The sequence below is a fragment of the Hemibagrus wyckioides genome, linkage group LG13 (assembly GCF_019097595.1).
Source record: "Hemibagrus wyckioides isolate EC202008001 linkage group LG13, SWU_Hwy_1.0, whole genome shotgun sequence".
NCBI classification, from domain to species: Eukaryota; Metazoa; Chordata; class Actinopteri; order Siluriformes; family Bagridae; genus Hemibagrus; species Hemibagrus wyckioides.
The window spans coordinates 8,905,702-8,929,606 of NC_080722.1; the positions used below are offsets into that span (position 1 = coordinate 8,905,702).

Genomic DNA, 23,905 nt, shown 5'->3' on the forward strand with positions numbered 1-23,905 from the left:
TGCAAAAAAATTAATTAATCATTAATTTATTTATCTAGTAACCAATTCATCCTAGTTAAAGCTGGGGCTTTAGATAGATAGATCTATCTATCTGTCTGTCTGTCTGTCTGTCTGTCTGTCTGTCTATCTTGTTCAGTAACCATTTTATCCTGGTCAGGGTCATAGCTTTCTTGTATTTTTTTTATATAATTTTTTTTCTTTGACATTTTTTCCCGTTTGTCATTTATCATGCATATATCTTCTCGTTTCTTGTTGCCACTAACAAATGTAAATTGCAAAGCTAAGTCTAACGTAAGTAACTTTTTTTTTTACAGCTTAAGATTGATAAATTAGCTGTCTGGCTACAGTTCAGATGAACTTGTTCATGAGACTGCTGGATCTCAAGTACGCACCAAAGGACAGAACTCCATGATCAGCAGGTAGGGTGTGACCTCTGTGCATTGAGCCAAACACTGCACTAGAGCAGGATGCTGCAGAGATCTGAGACATGAGAGAACATAAGTCCTTGAGTGAGTACATTAGTTGAACACACAGAAAGGTAACAGTAATGACATTATAATATTTACAAATCTGATCTCAATCAAAAGTCATTTTGAGACAGAAAAAAAGGTATAAGGTGATAATGCAGTGAGGAAGGTTTGTTTGTTGTTTACCTGTAAGGCTGTGCTTCCTCCAGGAAATGCATCTGGTCCTGAATACTGGCACTCGTCTTGAGCTCCTTCACCACCACCTGGGTACTGCTGAGGCCAGAGGTTACCTCCCCCAACAACACCTGCGGACACACGGTACACACACACACATACACGCAACATAGACCCACACACAAAGATGCCCACACACATACAGACAACACATATAACAATATATACAAACAGAGAAGACAAACACATGCGTACATACATAAAGCATACCCACCCACACACACACCCACACACACACAAATTTGAATGAACAAGAGGGGAAAGAAACAGAAAAGTGATTTTGTTTTAAATAAATGATGCTTTTGCAAATTACCTTAATATGGGCGGAAAAGCAGAATGTGTGAAAACACAAACATACACATATACACAAGACGTAGGACATGAACGTTCATGCAGACAAGACAACGACACACACACACACACACAAACACGCACGCACACACACACATGAACATACCCAGTCAATGGAACAAATTGAGGGAGTGTATATGTATATGCATTTGTGTGTATAGAAAGACAGAAACAGAGAAAGAGAGAGCATGAGAATGAAATCATTAGGCACACTGTAAACACAAGACTATTATTTTGCACATTATATGTAGATATACAAAGGCTACGTACACGGGTTCTTCGTAACACATTAATAAGCACTGCATAAATCCTTTCGGATAAAAACAATGCTGGAGAGTTTATTAAATTCTCCAAAATGTGACTTTGTCTTTATATGAAAGAGAGAAGAGAACATTCTTGATGCTATATATTTATATACACTAATCAGGCATAACATTATGACCACCTGTCTAATATTGTGTTGGTTTCCCCTTTTTTCGTCCAAAACAGCCCTGACCCATTGAGGCATGGACTCCACTAGATCCCTAAAGGTCTGCTGTGGTATCTGGCACCAAGATGTTAGCAGCAGATCCATTAGGTCCTGCCTCCAAGGGCCCCACCTCACAACTTACAGAACTTAAAGGATACTTACAGGACTTAATGGATACTTTTGATAGATACTGACCACTGCAGACCGGGAACACCCCACAAGAGCTGCAGTTTTGAAGATGCTCTGCTCCAGTCGTCTACCCATCACAATTTGGCCCGCAAATCCTTACGCTTGCCCATTTTTCCTGCTTCTAACACATCAACTTTGTGGACAAAATGTTCACTTGCTGCCTAATATATCCCACCCACTAACAGGTGCCAGGATGAGATGATCAGTGTTATTCACTTCACCTCTCAGTGATCATAATGTTATGCCTGATTGGTGTATTTTATTTTTATCTTGTATTTTTAGTCTGGTTTTATATATAGCACATTGATGACAAATTGTAAAAGTCATACATACTCAGAGTTCCACACAAAAGGATGTAAACCTAAAGGTTTTTTTTTGTTTGTTTTCTCAGCGTTCTGAATGGGAATCAAGGTCACTGTGATGCACAGACATTTTTGATTTGCTTTATCTGCATGATACAGTCATTATCCACTCCATAATCACCTTTAACTTCTTCTAAACTTTCTAATATATCTTACAACAAAAATTGTTCTATACATTGCATGATATAACATCATCTACACTTTCCACTTGTTTCCCCTATCATATGTTTGTGGAAACTGATTAATTGGCTTTGAAAGCAGATCTTGGCAACCATGGGCTTAACCAGGCTAAAAAAAAATAGCCTCCCACGCACTTGTCTTTCCACCCGCAAACTTGCTCCAAAACTAGCCCACATAGGACTACCCCGGGCAACCCTGTGCATGATGTTATAAATGAATATTTAATTACAACTTTCAAAGGATCAAAATTAACAATGCTAGCACATGGGCTTTGCAAATATATATAATTTATTGGAGTGGTCTTTCATAATATTTTTTAAAAGCAAATCGCAAATGTCAGATCTCAGAAGTAGATGAAGAAAAACACAACCAAAAGCAAAGATGACAGATAGCACTTAAAAAAATCGATTTAATACTTCATGTGTGTTTGGTTGCGAATACAAAATAACTTTCCAGATAACATTAAAATACAACAACAATCTCAATCCAATCACTCAAAATGATAACTGAGGCATCCTCTCTCTTCGTTCTTTCATGTAAAGGCAGTGCACTTATAAATTTGCAGTGCTTATAAATGTCTTAGAAAGGTCCAGTGTAGCTACTCTTCATATAAAGTGCTACCACAGATTTTCAGTCACAAAGAAAGCTTAAACAATTCTTTAAGAGGCCCTTAAAGAAGTCTTAAACAGCCCATAATGAATATAAAAGGTAGTCATATCTGTGTTTGTCCCTGTGTGGTCGTACCAGTCAGAAAGCATGACCCTCATCAGTGTGCAGCCATAAAGCAGAAGAGCACTAAACATTTGATTTGTGCTAACGTGTCTACAGCACAGCAAACAGACAATTAAACTAATAATCAGTAAATAAGGCTTACCTTTCCGAACCATCCATGCCCAATCTCTTTAATGTAGAGCAAACTGTGGCGAGATGCATCTGTTGACTTCTGGAGTTGGACTGAAGATCCGACAACAAACAAAAAAACAGCCGTGAATACTCAATTGAATATTAGCAAATATTTAACTAAGACCTTCCTTAGCAGTAAAAAGTGAGGAACTTAAGTTTCTATATAGGAAATTACCAAATTTTCTGTCTCTAGTGATGTGCACAATCCTGGTTGAAGGCTAAAAGAAACCCTTTTCCATAAATCTCCATCATCCTCCAAAGATCTGAACAACCAAACAAGCAATTCTCTGTATTTCTAAGACTTTTGAGCTATAAAGTACTGAGCTGTAGAGAGTGCCGATGTGAGAATTTCCCCTTGTTAGGTCGGGCTGATTAAATGCCATGGCTCCAAAATGCTGACACTCTTTTCAGCTAGATGCAAAATTCCCAAAAACTTGCAAACAAAATGCAAACAAAACCTTCTGATCAATCACAAAACACACTTTTTTTTTCTATAACGATTACAGTCATTCACCTTCAATCAACTACTCTATTTTAAAAAAATAAATGAAGATGTGCATTGGCAGCGCAGCGTTTTGTGGAAAATGCGCTCAGCTTCATGGAACTGCGACTGAAGGCTTCCTGCTGTGTCGACTCAATGCACATCTTTATCCCGCCCAATCAACCAGCACCATCTAATTCAACAGCTCTAGCACTAGTAGCATAACAACACCTCTGTCTCTCCCTCAATTTTACTAGACAGATGGATCTTTGTGAAAGTGTGACGTGTCGTCTTTGTGACATCCATATTTTACGCCCATGTCATGTTCCAGTGAGCAGTCATCAGTCATTCCTTTACTCTGTGGAGAATTGAAGTCTTTGTCCAGCCTCTGCCACCGCTTGGTACCCTCGAGAGCAGGGGAGACACTCAGAGTATTGTTTCCAAACTTATTAGGCTGAGATGGCTTCAGCATTCTTGATGAGGGCAGGGCAATGTTGCCCTTGTGCACTCTGGCATGTCTGGATGAGGGCATGAAGAAGTGGCTCTAGTACAGTATAGTGACTTGTATGACAACATAGAAAAGATGTTTTTTGCTTCTTTTTAAATAAAAGATCATTTATTCACAGATGTGTCTAAACGATGGTTAGGAAATGATGCTAAAACTTTCATTGGGTACAATTATGTAAATGTTTAGCGTTGTTGCAGTGTTCTGTGTTTTTCTGCAGAACCAGACTACATTTGAACAGCTGCTGTTTGTTCATTATTTTCTGAACATGATTTATTTTATGTGTTTATGTATTGTGTCTTTCCACATTTACAAGCACATGAATGTGACAGCCATCATATACTGAAAGTTTTTCTCTATAAACCAAGTATAACTATGAAAACCATAGATGTTTCTGAACTGTGTTTCTCTTTCAATTCTCTTAAACAGCCCATAATGAACATAAAAGGTAGTCAAATCTGTGTGTAGTTGTACCAGTCAGTACCTCTAACACATTTTAACATTTTGACAGCGTGTTTTGGATTACAAACCAAACTGATTACGAATATTTCAATTTTTTTCTTCAATTTTTAAGTACATAGCTTTCCAAAAACTTGATTAAAGCTTGACTTGCTATTCTGGCTCTGTACACATCATGATCTTTGCAGAAGGATAGTCAAGGGAAGGATAGAAAATAAATTCATTTTCCTTGTCAGCTTATTGAAATATTCATTTCTGATTTCTGAAGGTTGATCATTTAAAATGTGTTATGGGCAAAAACCTGATTTTTTATATCTGATGATTTTGCTTACCAGAATCCAGGCACATCAGCCAGGTTTCCTAGGACCTTGGTAAAAGAACCATTAGATAAATGCATGATCTGAAATGGTTGTGGATGGGTTTTTGGGTTGCAGACCTGGCAACCCTGAAGCACAGTGATGACAAATCATTAGATCAGACTAGGTATCCAAATTATTTATAACATTAAATATCTATAAATTATGTTTTATAACACTGGTCTAAAAAAAATTGCCAAAAACGTTGAAACAATTCCCATTTGAATGAACTCAAATTATCAATGGCTTTGATAGCACCATTCTATCTTAACTATGGTGGAAAAAAAATATGATCTTCTGTCTTTTTCCCCCAAGTATTTTTAAACAATGCAGACTGAACAAGAAAACGTGTTGATTTTAAGAAGTTCACACCCATACGTTGTGTAATATCACATGGGTCTATTAAAAAATGATAAGCCTTACGCAACAGCACGTGTTATTAATATTAATGCATCGCTGGAAGGAGCTTTCTGCTTGGAGTGAGCCTGTGAGTGTGGGTAACCACAAATGAGGTAGTGTGACTCTTCATGTCTGTATTGATGGCAATTAAATGGTTTAACCTGTACTAGACTGTTGAAATGAGTAAATAACACACACACAAACACACACACACACACACACATGCACACACATCTTACTGTCCTTGTCCTTACATTTGCATGATTAATAAGTTAGCTTATTAATGCTACTCCTACACCTAAATATATCTTTAACCTTATTAACCAAAAGGAAACAATTTGGCTAAAAGTGTCAGTTTCTCCCTTGTGAAATGTCCAGCCAAGGTCAAAACTGTCAAATCATGGACACGGACACACACACACACACACACACACACACACACAATGATTAGTGTGTGTGTGGTATGTATGAGTTCATCTTAAAAAATATCCTTGTGAACAAAGCCTTTATAAACAAATAGAAAACTGCAGTATCTGTGTTTCACACAATATGGGAGTGTCATATTGGTCGTGTAGATACTACACATACACATGTGTGTGCATCATGTTCCCTGAAGTACACAGCTGTGTTAGGGTGTGTTCCTAATCGAATGCATTTCCAGACACTAGGGTGTGAAACACACCCACACACACAGGCACACTTCTGTTTCCTTTTTTTTCAATTCATCTAACTCACCTAACTATTAAAAAAACAAAAACAAACAAAGAAAAAAAAACAAAAACAAACAAAGAAAAAAAACAAAAAAACAAAAGCAATCAGGAAAATATATATATATATATATATTTTTTTTTTTTTTTTTTCTTGGCTCCATCAGGGTAACTTAATTAAACTAATGTAGCTTTATCCACACAGGAGTGTTTATGAGTGTTTAGTGTTTATTTATGTCATAAATCAGTCCGGTCCTGCAATCTCTACAAGAGTGACATCATCATGACCACTCCTCAAATAGCATCAGTGTTCCAACGATGCTCAAAAAACACCAACACATTTCATATGTTCTAGATATTATTTTTTTTTAAATTGGTCTTGGGAGCTCACAGGAAACAATCTGCCTAAGGAGATGTTACCATCCAAATACATTGTATACACATTGCATAATTCCATCCATGTGTTTTTATGTGATTATTACGAAATTGCAGTTACAGGGAAACTGGAACAAATATATGCTTGGTCATTATTTCATTTAAAAGTCTGTTTCCATCAACACACTCTTCATCAATACACCAGAATATATATATATATATATATATATATACACTACCAGTCAAAAGTTTGGACACACCTTTTAATTCAATGTTTTTTTGTTTAGGGATTTATTTTCTACATTCTAGACCAATACTGGAGATTTCAAAACTATGAAATAACACACATGGACTTAAGTAATCCATATGTAAGGACAACAAAAAACAGTCAGTTGTTATTTTAAGACATGAAGGTCAGGAGTTCTGGAATAGTTCTTGCAAGAACAGTATTGTCAAGTGCATTTGCAAAACCCATCAAGCACCATGATGAAACTGGCTCACATGAAGACCATCCCAGTAAAGCAAGACCAAAATTTACCTCTGCTGCAGAGGAGAAGTTCATTTAGAGTTACCAGCCTCAGAAATCACCAATTAACAGCACCTCAGATTAGAGCCGTTATGAAGGCTTTACAGAGCATCAGTAGCAGACATATCTCAATATCAACTCTTCAAAGGACATTATTGTGGATTTCGGCCGCCTTCAGCATTGTTTTACAATGTAGAAAGAAATAAACATCAGGAAATTATTCAGGAATTAGAAGATGTGTCCCAAACTTTTGACTGGTAGTGTACAGTATATATATATATATATATATATATATATATATATATATATATATATATATATATATATATATATATATATATACTGATGGTTCTCCCAGTAACATATGATATTATGTCTTGCAAAAAAAAAGTAAGCAAAAGACACAAATATTCACTCTCACTTCTTCTGATGCTAGTCCAGATTTGGTGTTAAAAGTGATCCATAATTGAACCATTTTACATCTCGAAAAACTGCTAGCTGAAATGGAACATTTGACGCCTGTGATGATTTGTTACATTAATTATATGAGAACAGAAATGACAAGTTAAAATGTCACTTCTGCACATTTGAACTTCAGCTGTTATGGTCTACGACGTTTTTGCCTACGGGATGTTCTGGGACTCTTATGCTATCTCACTGATACAGAACACGCCATTGAGAGAGAGATGGATATTTTCTATGGAACTGATTTTACAAATGCTCGTTTGAATGCCAAAGATTCCAAGGAGAATTTATGTAGGCCTGCAGGGGCCGTATTATGCAATAGGCAGATGTTTTATTGGAAAGAATGTGTGTGTATGTGTGTGTGTGTGTGTGTGTGTGTAAGAGAGAGAGAGAGAGAGAGAGAGAGAGTGAGAAAGAGAGAGAGACAGAGAGAGAGAGAGAGAGAGAGTAGTAAAGTTATAAGGAGAGAGGGATTCCAGAATAAACATGCTTGAGAATGGGAGCCATAAACATAAGATCTCTCACACTTTTCCTCTGCTATCTGCTGTACAAGCTGCTCTGGAATCCAAATGCCTGATCAGATATTTTTGCCAAAAATATGAACTCTGAGGCTGAGGAAATAGTGACATAGTGAATGAACCGTCAATGAAGACGTTGTTTTTGTCTTGTCGATGTGAGAGGATGGGGGCAGTAACCATGTCCTCTGGGATGAATCAGACCTGAGTTTGTTGTAGCGTATATGATGATTATGTATACATGATTGGTTTCTCATTTGCCATGGAACTCTTACGTACACAGGTCTTACTTATAAACTATCTGCACCACCTAACAAAGATTTTAGACTATAGTATATAAGTTATTTTACCAATTATTATGAAATGATTTAAAGTGAATACACACTTAACAGGTTCCTTGGTGCTTGTCCCAACTAGCTAATGTTAATGTATTAATTCCTTCCTGAATTAAAAAAAACCCTTTCACTGGGAAATAAAACAGATCCGACTATGTAATCATCCTTAAATGCTCCAGAACAGAAACATTTGTTTGAAATCTCTGTCTGGTTGAGTTTCCTTTTCATCTGTCCCACAAGCTTATCATTTGTATCTTACTTCCAAAATCCCCGAAATGTTTCTGTATCAAACCTCGTGTCTCATGTGATTTCAGTCAGTGCATCATTTTATACTTTGGCTGAGGATATAAGCTTTGTAGAGCTTTAAACCATGAAACAAGTTACATTTTTAATACATTCTTTGTATTACATTTTGTCAAGTTAAAGCATACATTAGAAAGAAATCCTGTGGTTGTTGTTGCTGAAAGAAAAACAGCTGAGCTAAACCAGACTAGAGATGGACATTTAACCATCTAAAACATCTGTTTCTTTATAAACAGGGGAGTGACAGTGATAATGTGTAACATTTTATTGTTAGAATTATTGCATTTGAAATCATTTTTAAAAAATTACACTGTGTGTGTGTGCGCGTGTATGTGCACGTGCATGCGTAAACGTGCGTGTTTGTACGGACGTTCGTGTCTGTGTGCACGTGTATGTGTACGTGTGTGTGTGTGTGTGTGGATGGACGAGCATGTCTTCAAACACAGCTGGCAGGTTTTACATAGGTTTAAAAATTTCTATGATCATATACAGTTTATACAAAAGAAGATAAGACTATTCTATATTTTCTTTTAAAATATCGATTCTTCTCCAAACAAACCGATTGATTTTGTTTCTGAGCCCCGAATAGGAGTAATTTAGTGAGACTGCACTTGTTTTGCTTTTTAATACATATTACCCAAGGCTCTTGAATCTTGGGCCATTGATTAATGATTTCACATTTTATCAGACAAATCCTAACAAAACAAAACAAAACAAAACATCAATGCTGGCTCAAGGCTATTTATTCATACGGGATTTTTTTATTCTGTTCTTTCTTTATTATAGTCTGTGAGCACAGACGATGGCATTAGAAGCAGGATACCGGTGACTCACCTGAGCGGCTTGGTTGTTTGGCGACGGGCAGCGAGACTTCACTTAGAGGCAAGACGTAGACATCGGGACTGCCGGCTGAGGCTGGCGATGCCAGCGTTGACATGTCGGCCTGGTATTCATCTCCCTCTGCATTCTCAAACTCCTACACCAGCAAAGTACACAGAGGGCAGAGAGCTGAGGTCAAATACGGGGAACAGGGTGGGGCACTACAATATCATGGATTTGTAAAGCTGGATGGCATATAATAAAAATGTAAGGATTAATGAATAAAAATGAGGGTTTTCACTGCAGTATGCAGTATTGTAATATTTTGTCTAGACTATACGGTGGTCTGCTTTCTGTGCATTATGACCCAAATGAAACAGGATATTTCCAATGAATGCGAGTGGTAATCTGTAACTTGAACAGAGATGCTTTTTATTGTTGTTGTTGTTGTTGTTGTTATGTTAGCAGCTTATAAAAAGGGTGAAATATAATGGAGCTAATTCTAAATGCAGAACACTAATTGATGGGTTTTTTCATGGATAAAAGCAAAGGGGACAATATAACCTCATCATCTGGATAAATCAGCCATGAGTTTAATGTACTGTAAATGATAAATGATGTATTATGTATATGAGATAACGCTCATTCGGAGAGATCCTGTTGATGAGCATTCCTCTAAACAGTCACTGGAAAAGAGACCTAATTCACCTGAAATTATTTGTATCACCTCACAAGAAATTTCCGTTTCCAAAAATCTTATTACATCGACTAATGTAAAATAATGTAAAGTGAATTGAAGATTCATTTGAATATCACTCCTTACTCCAACTACTAATGTAATCATTTATTCTTATGCACAGACATTGCTCAGGGATGTAAAACCTAACTAAATAAATTATCCCTGAATGGTCTGGAAAAGAAATTTTTAAAGTCATGTTTTGTTTTTGTGCAAATATCTAATATGTTTATGTCTTACTTCCTAACTCCCCAATGTTTTGTATCAGCTAACCCCAATTGACTTCTGTTACATGCAGAATCCTCTTTAGTTTGCTCTCATGCACATGACCACATGATGCATCAATATACGGTAGCCCATTGCTTACAGTTTTATACCTAGAAATATGTATAAACATCCATGATTTATATATGTTTTATTAATATAGGTGTAGGCACTGTCACGTTAAGATCTGACTATTGTTTTATATTCAATATGCTGGAATAAAGACCCAGAAACAGACATGCTGTGTAATTTTCACAGTTATGAGCCACACTCATCACTCATTCATTCATCACTGAAATAAAAATGATATATACATTAATACATTTTAAATATTGTCTCAAATACAAAATGACTAAATCTGCCACAAGAGCAGTGGTGAAATGTTTACTAAAAATCAGAAATCTTTCTCCAGCTGCTCTTAAAGAGCCATCCACGTGACTTAAAAAACTGTTCTGGGGTTAAAGAAATGGAAAACAGTGACCTTATATAGTTTACTATACACACACACGCACACGCACACGCACACACACACACGCACACATACACACATACACACACACACACAGAAATACAGTCTTCTCTGGGACACCATGGTCCTCATCTTCACACGACCCTTCAGTGTTCCCTGTAATTCCCAGCTTTTCCTGTTTCCTGTCCCTAGAGGGAATTAGCCAAATTCTTTCTTTCTTTCTTTCTTTCTTTCTTTCTTTCTTTCTTTCTTTCTTTCTTTCTTTCTTCCTTTCTTTCTTTCTTTCTTTCTTTCTTTCTTTCTTTCTTTCTTTCTTCCTTTCTTTCTTTCTTGAAGTGAAATGAACTACATTTTAATACAATGAAGTGAAATGAATGCATATCACCAGACAACGTAATTCATTTCAAATGCTCATTTAATCACATTTACTTTAATTTGGAATGAATGAAAAGCTTTTTGGAGTCTCATGAGTCCCATGCTAAGCAACACAGGAAATCTCTCACACAAGAAATCTTTCTGCTACTGAGAGTCAGACATTGAGAGGCATAATGAAAAAGCTCGGGGGATTCTTAGACTAGTTATGTGCATATGGGTCAAAACTGAGACGTGGTCTTTTTTTATGCCTGGAAGCTATTCCTTCTACTTAAACCTATTATTAAACACAAATATCATTCACCCCTTACTTCTCTGTCTTATTACAGTATTTGAAGGAAAGTACATCTAAATTATAGATTAAGATAGATTTCTGATTGGTTGAGCCGGGTGAAGTCACTGTAAAATCTTTGACACATACCTGTGACCGTGTCACAATAACTAAAGTCTGTGTTAATGCTCTGGGTTTCAAAGCAGTTACAAACCCTTATACTTCAGTCATTATTTTGTCCAAACAATACCATAATCTTTGTCTGCTATGTTGCTTAGCAACCAGATCTTTGTGTTAACAGACTACATTGCATGGCAGAAGAGTGGTTTGAATAGATAGATAGATAGATAGATAGATAGATAGATAGATAGATAGATAGATAGATAGATAGATAGATAGATAGATAGATAGATGGGCGGGCGGGCGGTTGGACAGATGGACGGACGGACGGACAGACAGACAGACAGAGACAGACAGAGACAGATAGATAGATAGATAGATAGATAGATAGATAGATAGATAGATAGATAGATAGATAGATAGATAGATAGATAGACAGACACGCAGATGGGCAGGCGGGCGGTTGGACAGATGGACGGACGGACGGACGGACGGACAGAGAGATAGATAGATAGATCTTTGTGTTAACAGACTACTTTGCATGGCAGAAGAGGGGTTCAAATAGATAGATAGATAGATAGATAGATAGATAGATAGATAGATAGATAGATAGATAGATAGATAGATAGATAGATAGATAGATAGATCTTTGTGATAACAGACTACTTTGCATGGCAGAAGAGTGGTTCAAATAGATAGATAGATAGATAGATAGATAGATAGATAGATAGATAGATAGATAGATAGATAGATAGATAGATAGATAGATAGATAGATAGATCAACCAGATCTTTGTGTTAACAGACTACTTTGCATGGCAGAAGAGTGGTTCAAATAGATAGATAGATAGATAGATAGATAGATAGATAGATAGATAGATAGATAGATAGATAGATAGATAGATAGATAGATAGATAGATAGATAGATAGATAGATCAACCAGATCTTTGTGTTAACAGACTACTTTCCATGGCAGAAAAGTGGTTCGAATAGATAGATAGATAGATAGATAGATAGATAGATAGATAGATAGATAGATAGATAGATAGATAGATAGATAGATAGATAGATAGATAGATAGATAGATAGATAGATAGATAGATAGATCTTTGTGATAACAGACTACTTTGCATGGCAGAAGAGTGGTTCAAATAGATAGATAGATAGATAGATAGATAGATAGATAGATAGATAGATAGATAGATAGATAGATAGATAGATAGATAGATAGATAGATAGATAGATAGATAGATAGATAGATAGATCAACCAGATCTTTGTGTTAACAGACTACTTTCCATGGCAGAAAAGTGGTTCGAATAGATAGATAGATAGATGGATAGATAGATAGATAGATAGATAGATAGATAGATAGATAGATAGATAGATAGATAGATAGATAGATAGATAGATAGATAGAATATACTGTTTTATTTTTCTTTACGATTATGAAAACCTTATTTTGTGTCAGTATTTCAGTCAATAAAACAAAACCTCATATTTACTCATGATTTTAAAATCAGATGGCGAACCTTACCCAAACCTGTAAATCATAAACAGGCCTTAACTGATGTTAATGAATCATAATCTGTCATTTCTCATCAATCCCTGCCTAGAGACAATTAAATAATAAACATTATTCCCAACCCATTGGACTGAAATTAATAAAGTCAGTGTTTATCCATTTAATTTATGCATTTTAGATAGAATGAACCATGAAGTCTGGCAATGAACAACGAGACCATTGTACATCCAAAAGTAAGATAAAATTGCTGGTACTGTATTCAGAATGCATTTATTCATTATACATTAAATGTTGATTAGTTAGCATATCTGTGTTGTGACAATTGAAAATAATTGTTATTTCTAAATTGCAATGTTTCGAACAAAATACAAATCTAATAAACCAATATTTGCATATATGCGTGGCATGCCATTTTTTCTGTGTACAACTGGTTTATTATAAAGATTCCCAGCTGCTGCGATTTTCAAGTGCTCTCTCTCAGGCAGGATTTACAGGAAAGCTGAGACAGAAAAAAAAAACAGTACTCTGGGGACAGTGCTGTATGCATTCACACACCCTGAGAGTTACAGTATACAGAGCAACAGAGGGCCACTGTTTATAGAGGACTGATTTTTCACAAGGACATCTGGCAGAAAATTGGGTATAGCTCTGCTTGGTTGATTGTAATGGTTATCATCACATTTCTGCCAGCAAACACCCATTTAATCTAATCCATATTTATCAAATAATATTTATCCATTAGTTATTAATGACTTTTTAAGACCTGTCTTGACTGAAACTTTGGTAAATGTGCCTAGAAAATAGCTCTCATATTTAAATGATGGTTAATTCCAAAGAGATACTATGAATTCAGACCTTCCTGTATACTTACTGAGTACTTCTGCATGACTGTGCTTAAAGGCTTATTTAATTACTAGTCAAATTCTATAGCTGAATAGGTATAAATTATTATTATTATTATTATTATTATTATTATTATTATTATTATTATTATATGTTGTTGTTGTTGCAGAAAAGCAGAATTCAGATTTTTTTAGTAGTATTGTTTTATAAGAGACAAGTATCTCAGTGTTAATATGTTAAAAGAGCAGTTTAATTTAAGAATAAAAGCAGTACATCTTACAAAATTGTTTTTACATAATCCATATTTACATAATAAGACTTTTTGGTTTGAAGACTGTGCTCAGAATGTAACCCTAATGCTTTTGTGCAGGCCTGTTTTTAATCACTGATTCAAGAATATTTCATAAAACATTCAATCCACACAGGTATTTAACTTGCTGTGCTGGTAATTACGGTGATAAAATGCTGAGATCATGAGAATGAACAATATAAGAGCACTTGCCCAATATATTATCTAACATATCATGCATCATAAATTTCATGCTGTGCTTACTGTAGTTTCCAAACTAAACAGGGATTAAATTATTTCCTCCCTCGGCATAAAGAAGGCAATGTAGCATTCATGTGTCTCGTACATAATTCATTGGGAATGGAAAGACATATGGTGCACAAAGAGAGAAAAAACAGATCTCAGCAGATACATTAATAATTTACCCCCCAAACTATCACCTTTTTACAGAGCAACCTCTGTATTCAGCAATTCTTTACAAAAACTTATTAAATATCAAAAATATTCAAATAAGAATGAATTAAAATTAAAAGCTTACCTCATCCCATTACTCAAAGCCCACATATTGGACCTGAGTTCCTGATGGTGTGCCAATAATGTTGCCGTAACCCCTGAGGGTACCTGTACTTTTTCTGAACCTTCACTTAATAACCTCTGACCTAAAAGCCCTAGCTGAAGCTCTCTCATTGTCACATGTATGGCACCGAAAAACTGTACATTTCAGACCACAGAGCAAAGAGAGATACATAGCTGCACCTCTAAAGAAGCAGTAACCATGTGGATGATATTGTGCAGCTGACTTATAGGGAATACAAAGTGAGGAGGGAGAGGAGAGCAGGAAATGTGGGAGGGAGATATAAAACTAGAGGCAGACAGACAGATTAAGAGGCAGATGAATGGTTGAAGGCATGGACGGATGGACGGATGAATGGATGAAAGGAGGGGCAAAGTCCAGAGAGAAAAGAGACAGCAGCAGCTGAGAACTCTAGCCAAAATGAGAGGGGGAGGGATGAAGTTTTACATTCTGAGCTCATGACATCACTCTCTCTTTTTCTCCATCCTTCCTTTCTCACTCTTTTTTCACATCTGTAGAACAGACGCCTTCCACGCACACACATAGACAATTAAACTTTTGAGAGAGTGTGTCCTATTGTAGAGGCGAGAGGCACTTTAGGTTCAACAAGGAGGCTCCTCCGTATTTCTCTCCCTCCCTCTCCTTATCCCTTTATCCCCAATGTTACACTTCCACTTCCTGTCACACCCAGTATGTGGGTAGTAGGTGCTCTATGTGCAAGCCAGATGTCACACTCAGCACACAGTTCTAGGCATCATATCGTGTACATGTGCAACAGACCCTGTGAGAGACTGTGGATTTGTTTGTGTGTAAAGTAGAGTGCACAGGTTTGCACCCCTCCATGGTTTATCAATGGAAAATGTACTTCCCCTTTACAATTGATCTGCAAAGCATTTATCAAATACATATCAGATATATATAAAAAAAAAGCCCTATTTAGTCCAGAATGTTTTTACTAAAACCAGAATCTTTCACTATATAACCTCTGTTTTATCTTAAATGTCATATTGCTATAAATGCTGTTTTTTTCTCTCTCAAATTTGTCTTAAGGGTATGCAGAAGTTTATGAATGGCCTTGTGTGTGTGTGTGTGTGTGTGTGCATGTTTATATACACTTGAGTCTGTATTCAGTCTCTAGTCAAATTTGACCACTGTGCATAATCACATTTTCCTTAATCAGCCTGCCATGGCCAAGGAACAACTGTGGAGGTTTTCCTATGCCCACTTACAGTAAATAGGTGGAATTTGATGACATGAGAATCTAAATATTAGGCAGGAGAGAAGATCTGGGTTTTTTTTCAGCTGTGTTAACCACTAATCCCCTGAGAGTATTTACTGATGACCAGGTGCTCTTTCTCTCTGCCCTAGTTTCAGCTCTTGTTCTGCAAATTCTCTTTCACCCCTACCCTAATTTCCCAAATGCCTAAATCCACATTTTGAAAAATTCCCATTCCAGGCTGCTGCATCTTTTCTGATAGACTGACCCCTAGCTGTTTATTACATACAACACAAGTCCAAATTTTCAGTTTTCCTGTGATTGCTTAGGCATACTAAAACTATCAAGTCTAAAAAAAGAAGCAGATTTGCTTAACTTTCAGAGCTACTTGATAGTGTTTATCAGTATTCTCACCTTAAAGCCAATCTCTCCTTTCTTGCAGCACAGGCAAGCCAGCATGAGGAAGATGAAGGTGAAGAGGCCAGAGAAAGACACAGCCACCACAGCCAGAGAAGACGACCAGGAGAGCTCACTCAGAGGAACACCATCTGTGGGAGATTGACAGTAATACGCATAAATACCCAGTAAATTCTGCACCAAATTTAGTTTGGTGCAGGAAAAACATCATCTGCCAGTACAGGCTGTTGCTCATATTGATCACAGAGGCAAGCTAATATAAAAAGACTATGATAGTAACAATATCAATAAATTACAGCATTGTTTACATTTTTAAAATCGCCAAGCAGCCTGAACTCATTAATCCTAATTAGAATATAGACATAGTGTGTGCAGATTAGCAGATTATTGGAACAGCATTAAGTCAGCAGCACTGAGAATAAGAAAACTGGGTTTTTCTTTTATCAGTAAAAAGCAAAATAAGCAAGATAATGTATCTTTTAGTTTCCAACATACTACAACAATTATAGTGATATTAGTCTAACATTTTATTCTATATTCTGTCAACTGACATATGGCAGCATAGTATTGCCGATGATATTGATCAGATGTTAAGCCTAATTCATTCATGGAAAATGATTTTAAAGATTCATATGTTTTTGTTTAGTGTATGATATATGCAATGACACAATAATTACCTCCCAAGCCAGATTTTTAACTATCACTAGTAGTTTCCATCACTCAACATGGCCAAAAACCAATGACGGGCCGTGCATTTCACACCTAGGCCTTCACCGGTGTCCTTCCTGAATTAATCCCCCTTTATACCATCATTATGAAGCCACGGCAATAGATACTATACAACCATTAAATAGCAAAGGATAAAAAAGAAACTAGATTTTTAAAGTTCGTCGCGACAAACTTTGATGTTGGCCACACGTCACGAAGTTCTCCTCATTGTGCGGAGTGTTTTGATATGTCACGTGTATTTTGAAATTCTGTTTATTTTGGGGGCGTGGTGCAGACGTTACGTCATGTGACGTCACCCGGACACGTCACACAGTTCCCCTCATTGTGCTGAACGTTTTGATATGTCACGTGTATGTTGGAGCAATTTCGCAATTCCGCTTGTTTTGGGGGCGTGACATCACCCCAACACTGAGACAGTTTGGTGTCGATATCTCAAAAGCCCGCCGAGTTATAAACCTCCAAAATTTTGAATGGAATTCTATCTGGAAAAAGGCCACTTTGAGCTTCCATACCGGGAATACCGGAATTCTGATCGCTTAGAAAAGTACTTCTTCAGACCAGGATGAACAAACGTGCGAGTTTTAAGCTACGGGTGCCTGCACTATTGATTCTGAAGGCCTTAAGGCAGATTTCTTTCACCCTGGCAACACATGATGTCAGCCACTGGCTGAAATATGATTGGATAAATACTCTTATAATAAAAACTCTTATAATAAATATACACTACTGGAAGCAGCGCAACCAAGAGAAAAGCTATGAAATGTAGAGAATAGACTATTGGGATTAATTTAATACACATTCATGGAAAATATATTAAATATATTAAAATGCAAGTCAGTGATTCAGATCACTGCTGTTTAGGCCAGCAGAGAAGGCCTTGCAGGCCCTGACGGCCCACCACTGCCAAAAACAGACTGCACAAAAAAAGGCCATTTACTTGTCAATGACAGTGATCAACCGCAGGCTGTTGTTCTAGTATAATGTGAAGAGGAAGCAATTATGAACATAATGCTACAATAAAAACAGACTTGCCTGCATTCTGGCAACATAGTGGTGAATATACAGCAGTCTTACTATAATCTTTTCTACAGTGCCTGAGGCTGAGACTAGGGTGCCATGAAATGTACTTCAATCCACTGATTACATATTGTTCAGAGTTCATTGTTGTCAACTTTATAATGCAACTGAGCTGATGGAGTTTGCTCTTGGCTTTTTACCCCCTGGTTGAAGCGGAATAGGAACAGAAGGAAATACCTCATTTCTAGGTGTTTGCCTGATATCTGTTTTTTCACGACTTATGTACATCCTGTACAGTACAAAGTAATACACAGAACACACTATACAAGGCAAAATATTAAAAACCAGCTCCATTTACACTGAAATCTACACATTACAAAGAATATGCTCCAGACAACCACATACATGCCATATGGTATTGCATACCCATTAAATATTTTTGGCAAGTCACTATGCAATTATCCCTCCTGCTGCACCTCCACCCCCATCACTTTTCCTAAGAAAAGCAGCACACAACTTCTTACAGTCCTAATGATTGCCAAAGAAACTACAGAGAAGAATTGGAAATCAAGCAACACCATCTTTCTCAGTCAATGAGATACACATACCACACATATGCTCAGAAGCCTGCAAGTGTGAAAAAATCCATATGAACATCCCGTTTCCCTTTTCGACACCACTGCTAAAATCAAGACATGCAATCGAATTCACCCGTCAACTATCAAAAATAAAATTAAAAAACTGCAAAATCAGTGGCTCGTCCATTTATACCCACTTTAGGAAGAAAATTTTTTTTAAAAGTGATAAACAAGTGCAGATGTGCTGCATTATTAAATGGCAATCACTGCAGGAAGAGCATTCTGCTGAAAGCTATAAATATGAGATGAAACAGCAGTAAGTGCCTCTCAACAAACCTGAACTCTGTGGTTTCAGCAGCAGTTGCTGTGGAAACAGATGGGATGGACAGAAGGTACATAAGACCTGGAGTAAGCTGCAAATCTCCCCCTATTTTTCCTCTGTACTTTCTTCTCCATCCCTCCCTACCCCCTCTTAACCATCACGCTTTCACTTATCCATCCAGCTGATGCCTGTCTGATTAGTGACAGCTGTTCCATGTGCACAATCCATCCATCTAAATTTTAATGTCATAAGTGCAGAAGCATGGAATAAGTGGATTCTCTAAAATTCAGAATGATCATGACCTTGAAATTTTATGGTCATAAATGTGTGTTTGTGTGTGTGTGTGTGCACATAAGGATAGATGATCTCTTGTATATTTCATCCTGAATTCTACCAGAAGGCTCAGGCTACTAAAAAATGCACTGCTACTGAAATCCTTTTATAAGAATGCCCCCACATCTGCTGGCATATTTGCATATTGGGGTTGCAAATATATCCAGAGTTATTTTTTGTTTTGCATTTTGAATATACATAAAAAAGAAGGAAAAAGGAAAAACAGCGCATTATCAATGTTGCTTGCCTCAGAAACTCTTGTGCAGGCTACACGACCTCGGCACTGGATAGGACTGTTTAGTCAATACTAGATAGGATATTTTATTTATTTTAATATTTTATTTTATTTATTTATTGCCCCTTTTTTATTTACGCCTATGCTAATGCTGATGCTGATGTTTTTCTTTTCCTTCTTTTTTATGTATATTCAAAATGCAAAACAAAAAATAACTCAGGAGGTCATGCAGCCTGTACGAGAGTTCCTGAGGCGAGCATTGCTTTCCTCTGAAGCTCTTGTGCAGGCTGTATGCCTTCGGCACTTTTTGAACATGTTTCCGAAGATACCCGATCTCATAAAGACCGTGTTGATTGGTTAGTTCTCTATATTTTTGATTAGCTGGGAGGTGACAAGGCTGTTGCAATAGATTGTTATGACAGCAGTAGAATCTGATGGTTTTAAAAAATCTAAATGATCATGATTATTACCATCTACAACTCTGAAAACTAAAAAAAAACTCCCGTGTCACGTTGCTTACAAGCCAGCGGAAAGAATGTCACGTTTCTCGTGTCCGTGTGGTAATACCGCGCCCCTGTGTGGCTACTGTGGTTTAAAGGATAAAGGCACTGTACAATTAAACTAGTCCAGTTAATTATCCTAACCTGATTTTGTAGCTCACAGTCATAATTATATAACTACTTCATGGGTACAATTTCCGTTTATATTACATATACCTAATGCATTACAACCTGACATGTTTACATGTTAAATATTGCGTTATTTTGTATATAAAACGCAGAGAAACGTGCCTTATATCTAACAGGATGGGCAGTGGTGGAGGCTCAAGTGGTTAAGGCTCTGGGTTGTTGATTGGGAGGATTGGGGTTCAAGACCCAGCACCACCAAGCTCCCTTGCTGGGCCCTTGTGCAAGGCCCTTAACCCTCTCTGCTCCAGGGGCACTGTATCATAGCTGCCCCTGTGCTCTGACCCCAACCCCATCAGCTGGGATATGCAAAGAATTCCACTGTGCTGTAATGTATGTGTGGTGATAATAAAGGCTTCATGCCCTCAGTTCTTCTTCTTCTAATTTGGTCAAGTGATTTAAAGACGCTAATGGACGCTCCAGTTATATTGCTTTGCTTTAAGTGGAAGGTTCATTTTCAAAACTAAAAGTAAAATTAAAAAAATATCACGGACGACCATGGCCATTAACTGAGTGAGTACTACATCTGTCTTTGCCGTTAATTGGTCATGGTCACTGAGACTACGTTTTCACATAGTACTTAATGCACCTAAAAATATTTTCTCTGGAAAAGCAGTTTGATTAGGACCCAAATTTAATGCTTGCATGGTGGTTCATTTTGACAATGTTCAGTTAAATCATTTGCCTGTGAAAATTACTAAATTATACACAGGAGTAAGGAGTAGGCTATGCTCAGTGTGTTTTAAAATGAAGGAGAATATTTAATAGGCTACATACACTATATTGGCAAAAGTTTTGGACGCCCCTCCAAATCATTAAATTCAGGGGTGGTTTTTCAGGGGTTGGGCTTGGCCCCTTAGTTCCAGTGAAAGGATGCTTCAGCATACCAAGACATTTTGGACACGCACACCAGAGCACAAAGCAAGGTCCATAAAGTCATGGATGAGTGAGTTTGGTGTGGAGGAACTTGACTGGCCTGTACAGAATCCTGACCTCAACCCGATAAAACACCTTTGGGATGAATTAGAGCGGTGACTCTGAGCCATTCCAAAACTAGGATGTCTGCTTTTACATGCACATTTAATACGGAGTTGGCCTGCCCTTTGCAGCTATAACAGCTTCAACTCTTCTAGGAAGGCTTTCCACAAGGTTTAGGAGTGTGTTTATGGGAATTTTTTACCATTCCACTAGAAGCTCAATTGTGAGGTCAGGCACTGATGCTGGATGCTTGCAGTCCTGCATTAATTAATCCCAAAGGTGCTCTATGGGGTTGAGGTCAAGACTCAGGCCAGTCACATTCCTCCACAACAAAATTCTCTCATCCATGTCTTTATGGACCTTGCTTTGTGCACCGCTGTGCAGTCATGTTAGAACAGGAAGGGGTCATCCCCAAACTGTTCCCACAAAGTTCTGATCATGCAATTGTCCAAAGTGTCTCGGTATGCTGAAGCATCAAGAGTTCCTTTCACTGGAACTAAGGGGCCAAGTCTAACCCCTAAAAAACAACACCTGAATTCAATGACTTGTTGGGGTGTCCCAGAACTTTTGGCAATATAGTGTATTTATTGATGACATTCAAATTCTTAGTGGAGATGTGGGTGTGGTTAAAATACATGGGACAAAATGTAGTCTTGTAGTACTTTTTCCTGCTAGTATAAACAAAATTCATGAATTCCATGCTGGTTCAAACTAGTTTGTGCTGGTTACATCTGTCCAAAGCTGTTTTTCCCCTCAATTTGCCTTAAGTGCTCACTGTGCTTTCTGTGTTTTTGCATTTGCCACCACTGGTGTGTGTCTGTGTTTGTGTATAAGAACCTGTGGACCTATGAAAAGATCTATTAAACTGAGTTTTTACAGTAAGCTTGCAAGATGATTTAGTTTAAACTGGTAAATACAGTATACCGACAAAAAGGTCAGCCTAAAATGCATCGTGATGCTGACTGTGTTTCACTAAAATAAACCACTACAAAGGTCTGAGATGCAATCGAAACCCCTCCCAACACGTGTCAACACACAATAGTTCACGACTGCCGAAATGTCATGCAGAATTACAGCTTTGATGCTGAATAAGGTATAAAATATCTGTAAGGAGGAACAACACAGGAAGTCAGTGGTTAAATATGAGAAGCAGCAATCAAGATTTCAGAATGGCTAAACACAGTGTAAATGCATGGGGTTGAATCTGGGCAGGCAATCCAGACAGAAGATGCATAAAACCATCATATAAATGGAGGCAGGGTAATTAAATTCCAAATAAAAAAAACGAAAATACACAAGAGACATAATGTGGAAAACAGAAAGATGCATGGATATAGTGGAGAGACAGAGAGAGAGCTGGACCTGGGCCAGTGGCAGACGGTACGAGTCTCCAAACAAACAGCAGAGGGATTGCTCTTTCTCTCCCTCTCTGTCCCCACCAGCCCAACCCCAATTATCACCTGCTTAGCTGGGACCAGTGGAAAATTACATCCTAATCTGCATGCACTGTTGCATTTTCCTCCACTGTTTACTGTATTGTATAAAATGATCATTATTTTCAGTTTTCACACTGATGCTTGCCTTGTGTCACATGATTTATATAACCAGCTTCCATGTGCTGATTAATAATAAAGCCAGCTTTAGGCTGCTGAATATTTATTAAATCATCCACCAAACACTGTGGTGTCTCGGGGAATTTGTTCCAGACATGCAGACCATTTAAATGCACTAATTAGATTCATTGTCTTTAAAGAATGAGCACAACAATGTGAGTAGAATAATATAATGTAGTGTTAGTGTTTGGTGGTGCCATGGCTTTAAGGAGAAGAGCCCTTTAGTGATTTCGGGAGGTGCTGAAAGCAGTGCTAGAGAAAAATACCTGTAGTCTGTGTGTACCCACATTGAAAGCCAACCTTTGAGTTTTAAAATGTCCTTTCCAACCACATACTGTGTCAAAGAAAAAAAACAACAACAACAACTCTAGATCAGCTCAGCATGTACTGTTAATGTCTACATTTAGAATCAGCCACATGCTGCCTCGTTGCCATAGTGAGACAAGGAAAGTGATTTTCTTAGCCAGGAGGAAGGATGCTCTCCAGACACATTGAAGGGCAAAGCTTTTATACACATGCATACAGAAGTGCTTCAGGAGTACATTGTACCCTTTGAGAGAAAAAAAAGAGAGAGTTCTTCAAGGGTTAATGTGGAAGCACTCACAAGGTTCTATATAGAGATTTTAATGGCTCTCCAGAGACAAATAGGTAAAAACTAGCACTGTTGTATTAGTCTACATAGAACCTTTAAGGGTTTCCCCAGAAGCCAATAAATAAACAATCTGTTGTAGTGTTCAACCTGGAACATTTAAGGGACAACTGAAGTACCATAAGGGTTCTAAACTTGAGGTAGTTTAGCTTCAATAACTCTATTGACGGAATATCAGAAGGGATGTGTATGTAAGAATGTTTTTAAGTACTCTGATCAGGCATAACATTACAAGCACCTGCCTAATATTGTGTTGGTCCCCCTTTTGCT

At 37.3% G+C, this 23,905-nt stretch overlaps 2 protein-coding genes across 7 annotated transcripts in view; one reads left to right on the plus strand and one right to left on the minus strand.

Annotated features, from left to right (window-relative positions):
- Nucleotides 1–348, plus strand: part of baiap2b (BAR/IMD domain containing adaptor protein 2b) — a 65,321-nt gene extending 64,973 nt beyond the window's left edge. Inside the window, exon 14 of the mRNA XM_058406896.1 lies at nt 315–348. Within this exon, the coding sequence (XP_058262879.1) occupies nt 315–333 (19 nt within the window). The 3' untranslated portion in view covers nt 334–348. The remainder of the gene's footprint in view (nt 1–314) is intronic.
- aatkb (apoptosis-associated tyrosine kinase b) overlaps nt 1–23,905 on the minus strand; it is a 49,787-nt gene that overhangs the window by 9,963 nt on the left and 15,919 nt on the right. For 2 of the 6 annotated variants that reach the window (XM_058406886.1, XM_058406887.1), the window contains exons 2-6: nt 16,493–16,626; nt 9,416–9,557; nt 3,127–3,206; nt 654–772; nt 393–480 (exon numbers count right to left, since the gene is read on the minus strand). In XM_058406886.1, coding sequence (XP_058262869.1) covers nt 393–480; nt 654–772; nt 3,127–3,206; nt 9,416–9,557; nt 16,493–16,626 — 563 coding nt within the window. The other 4 variants (XM_058406889.1, XM_058406892.1, XM_058406891.1 and 1 more) reach the window with 4 other exon arrangements.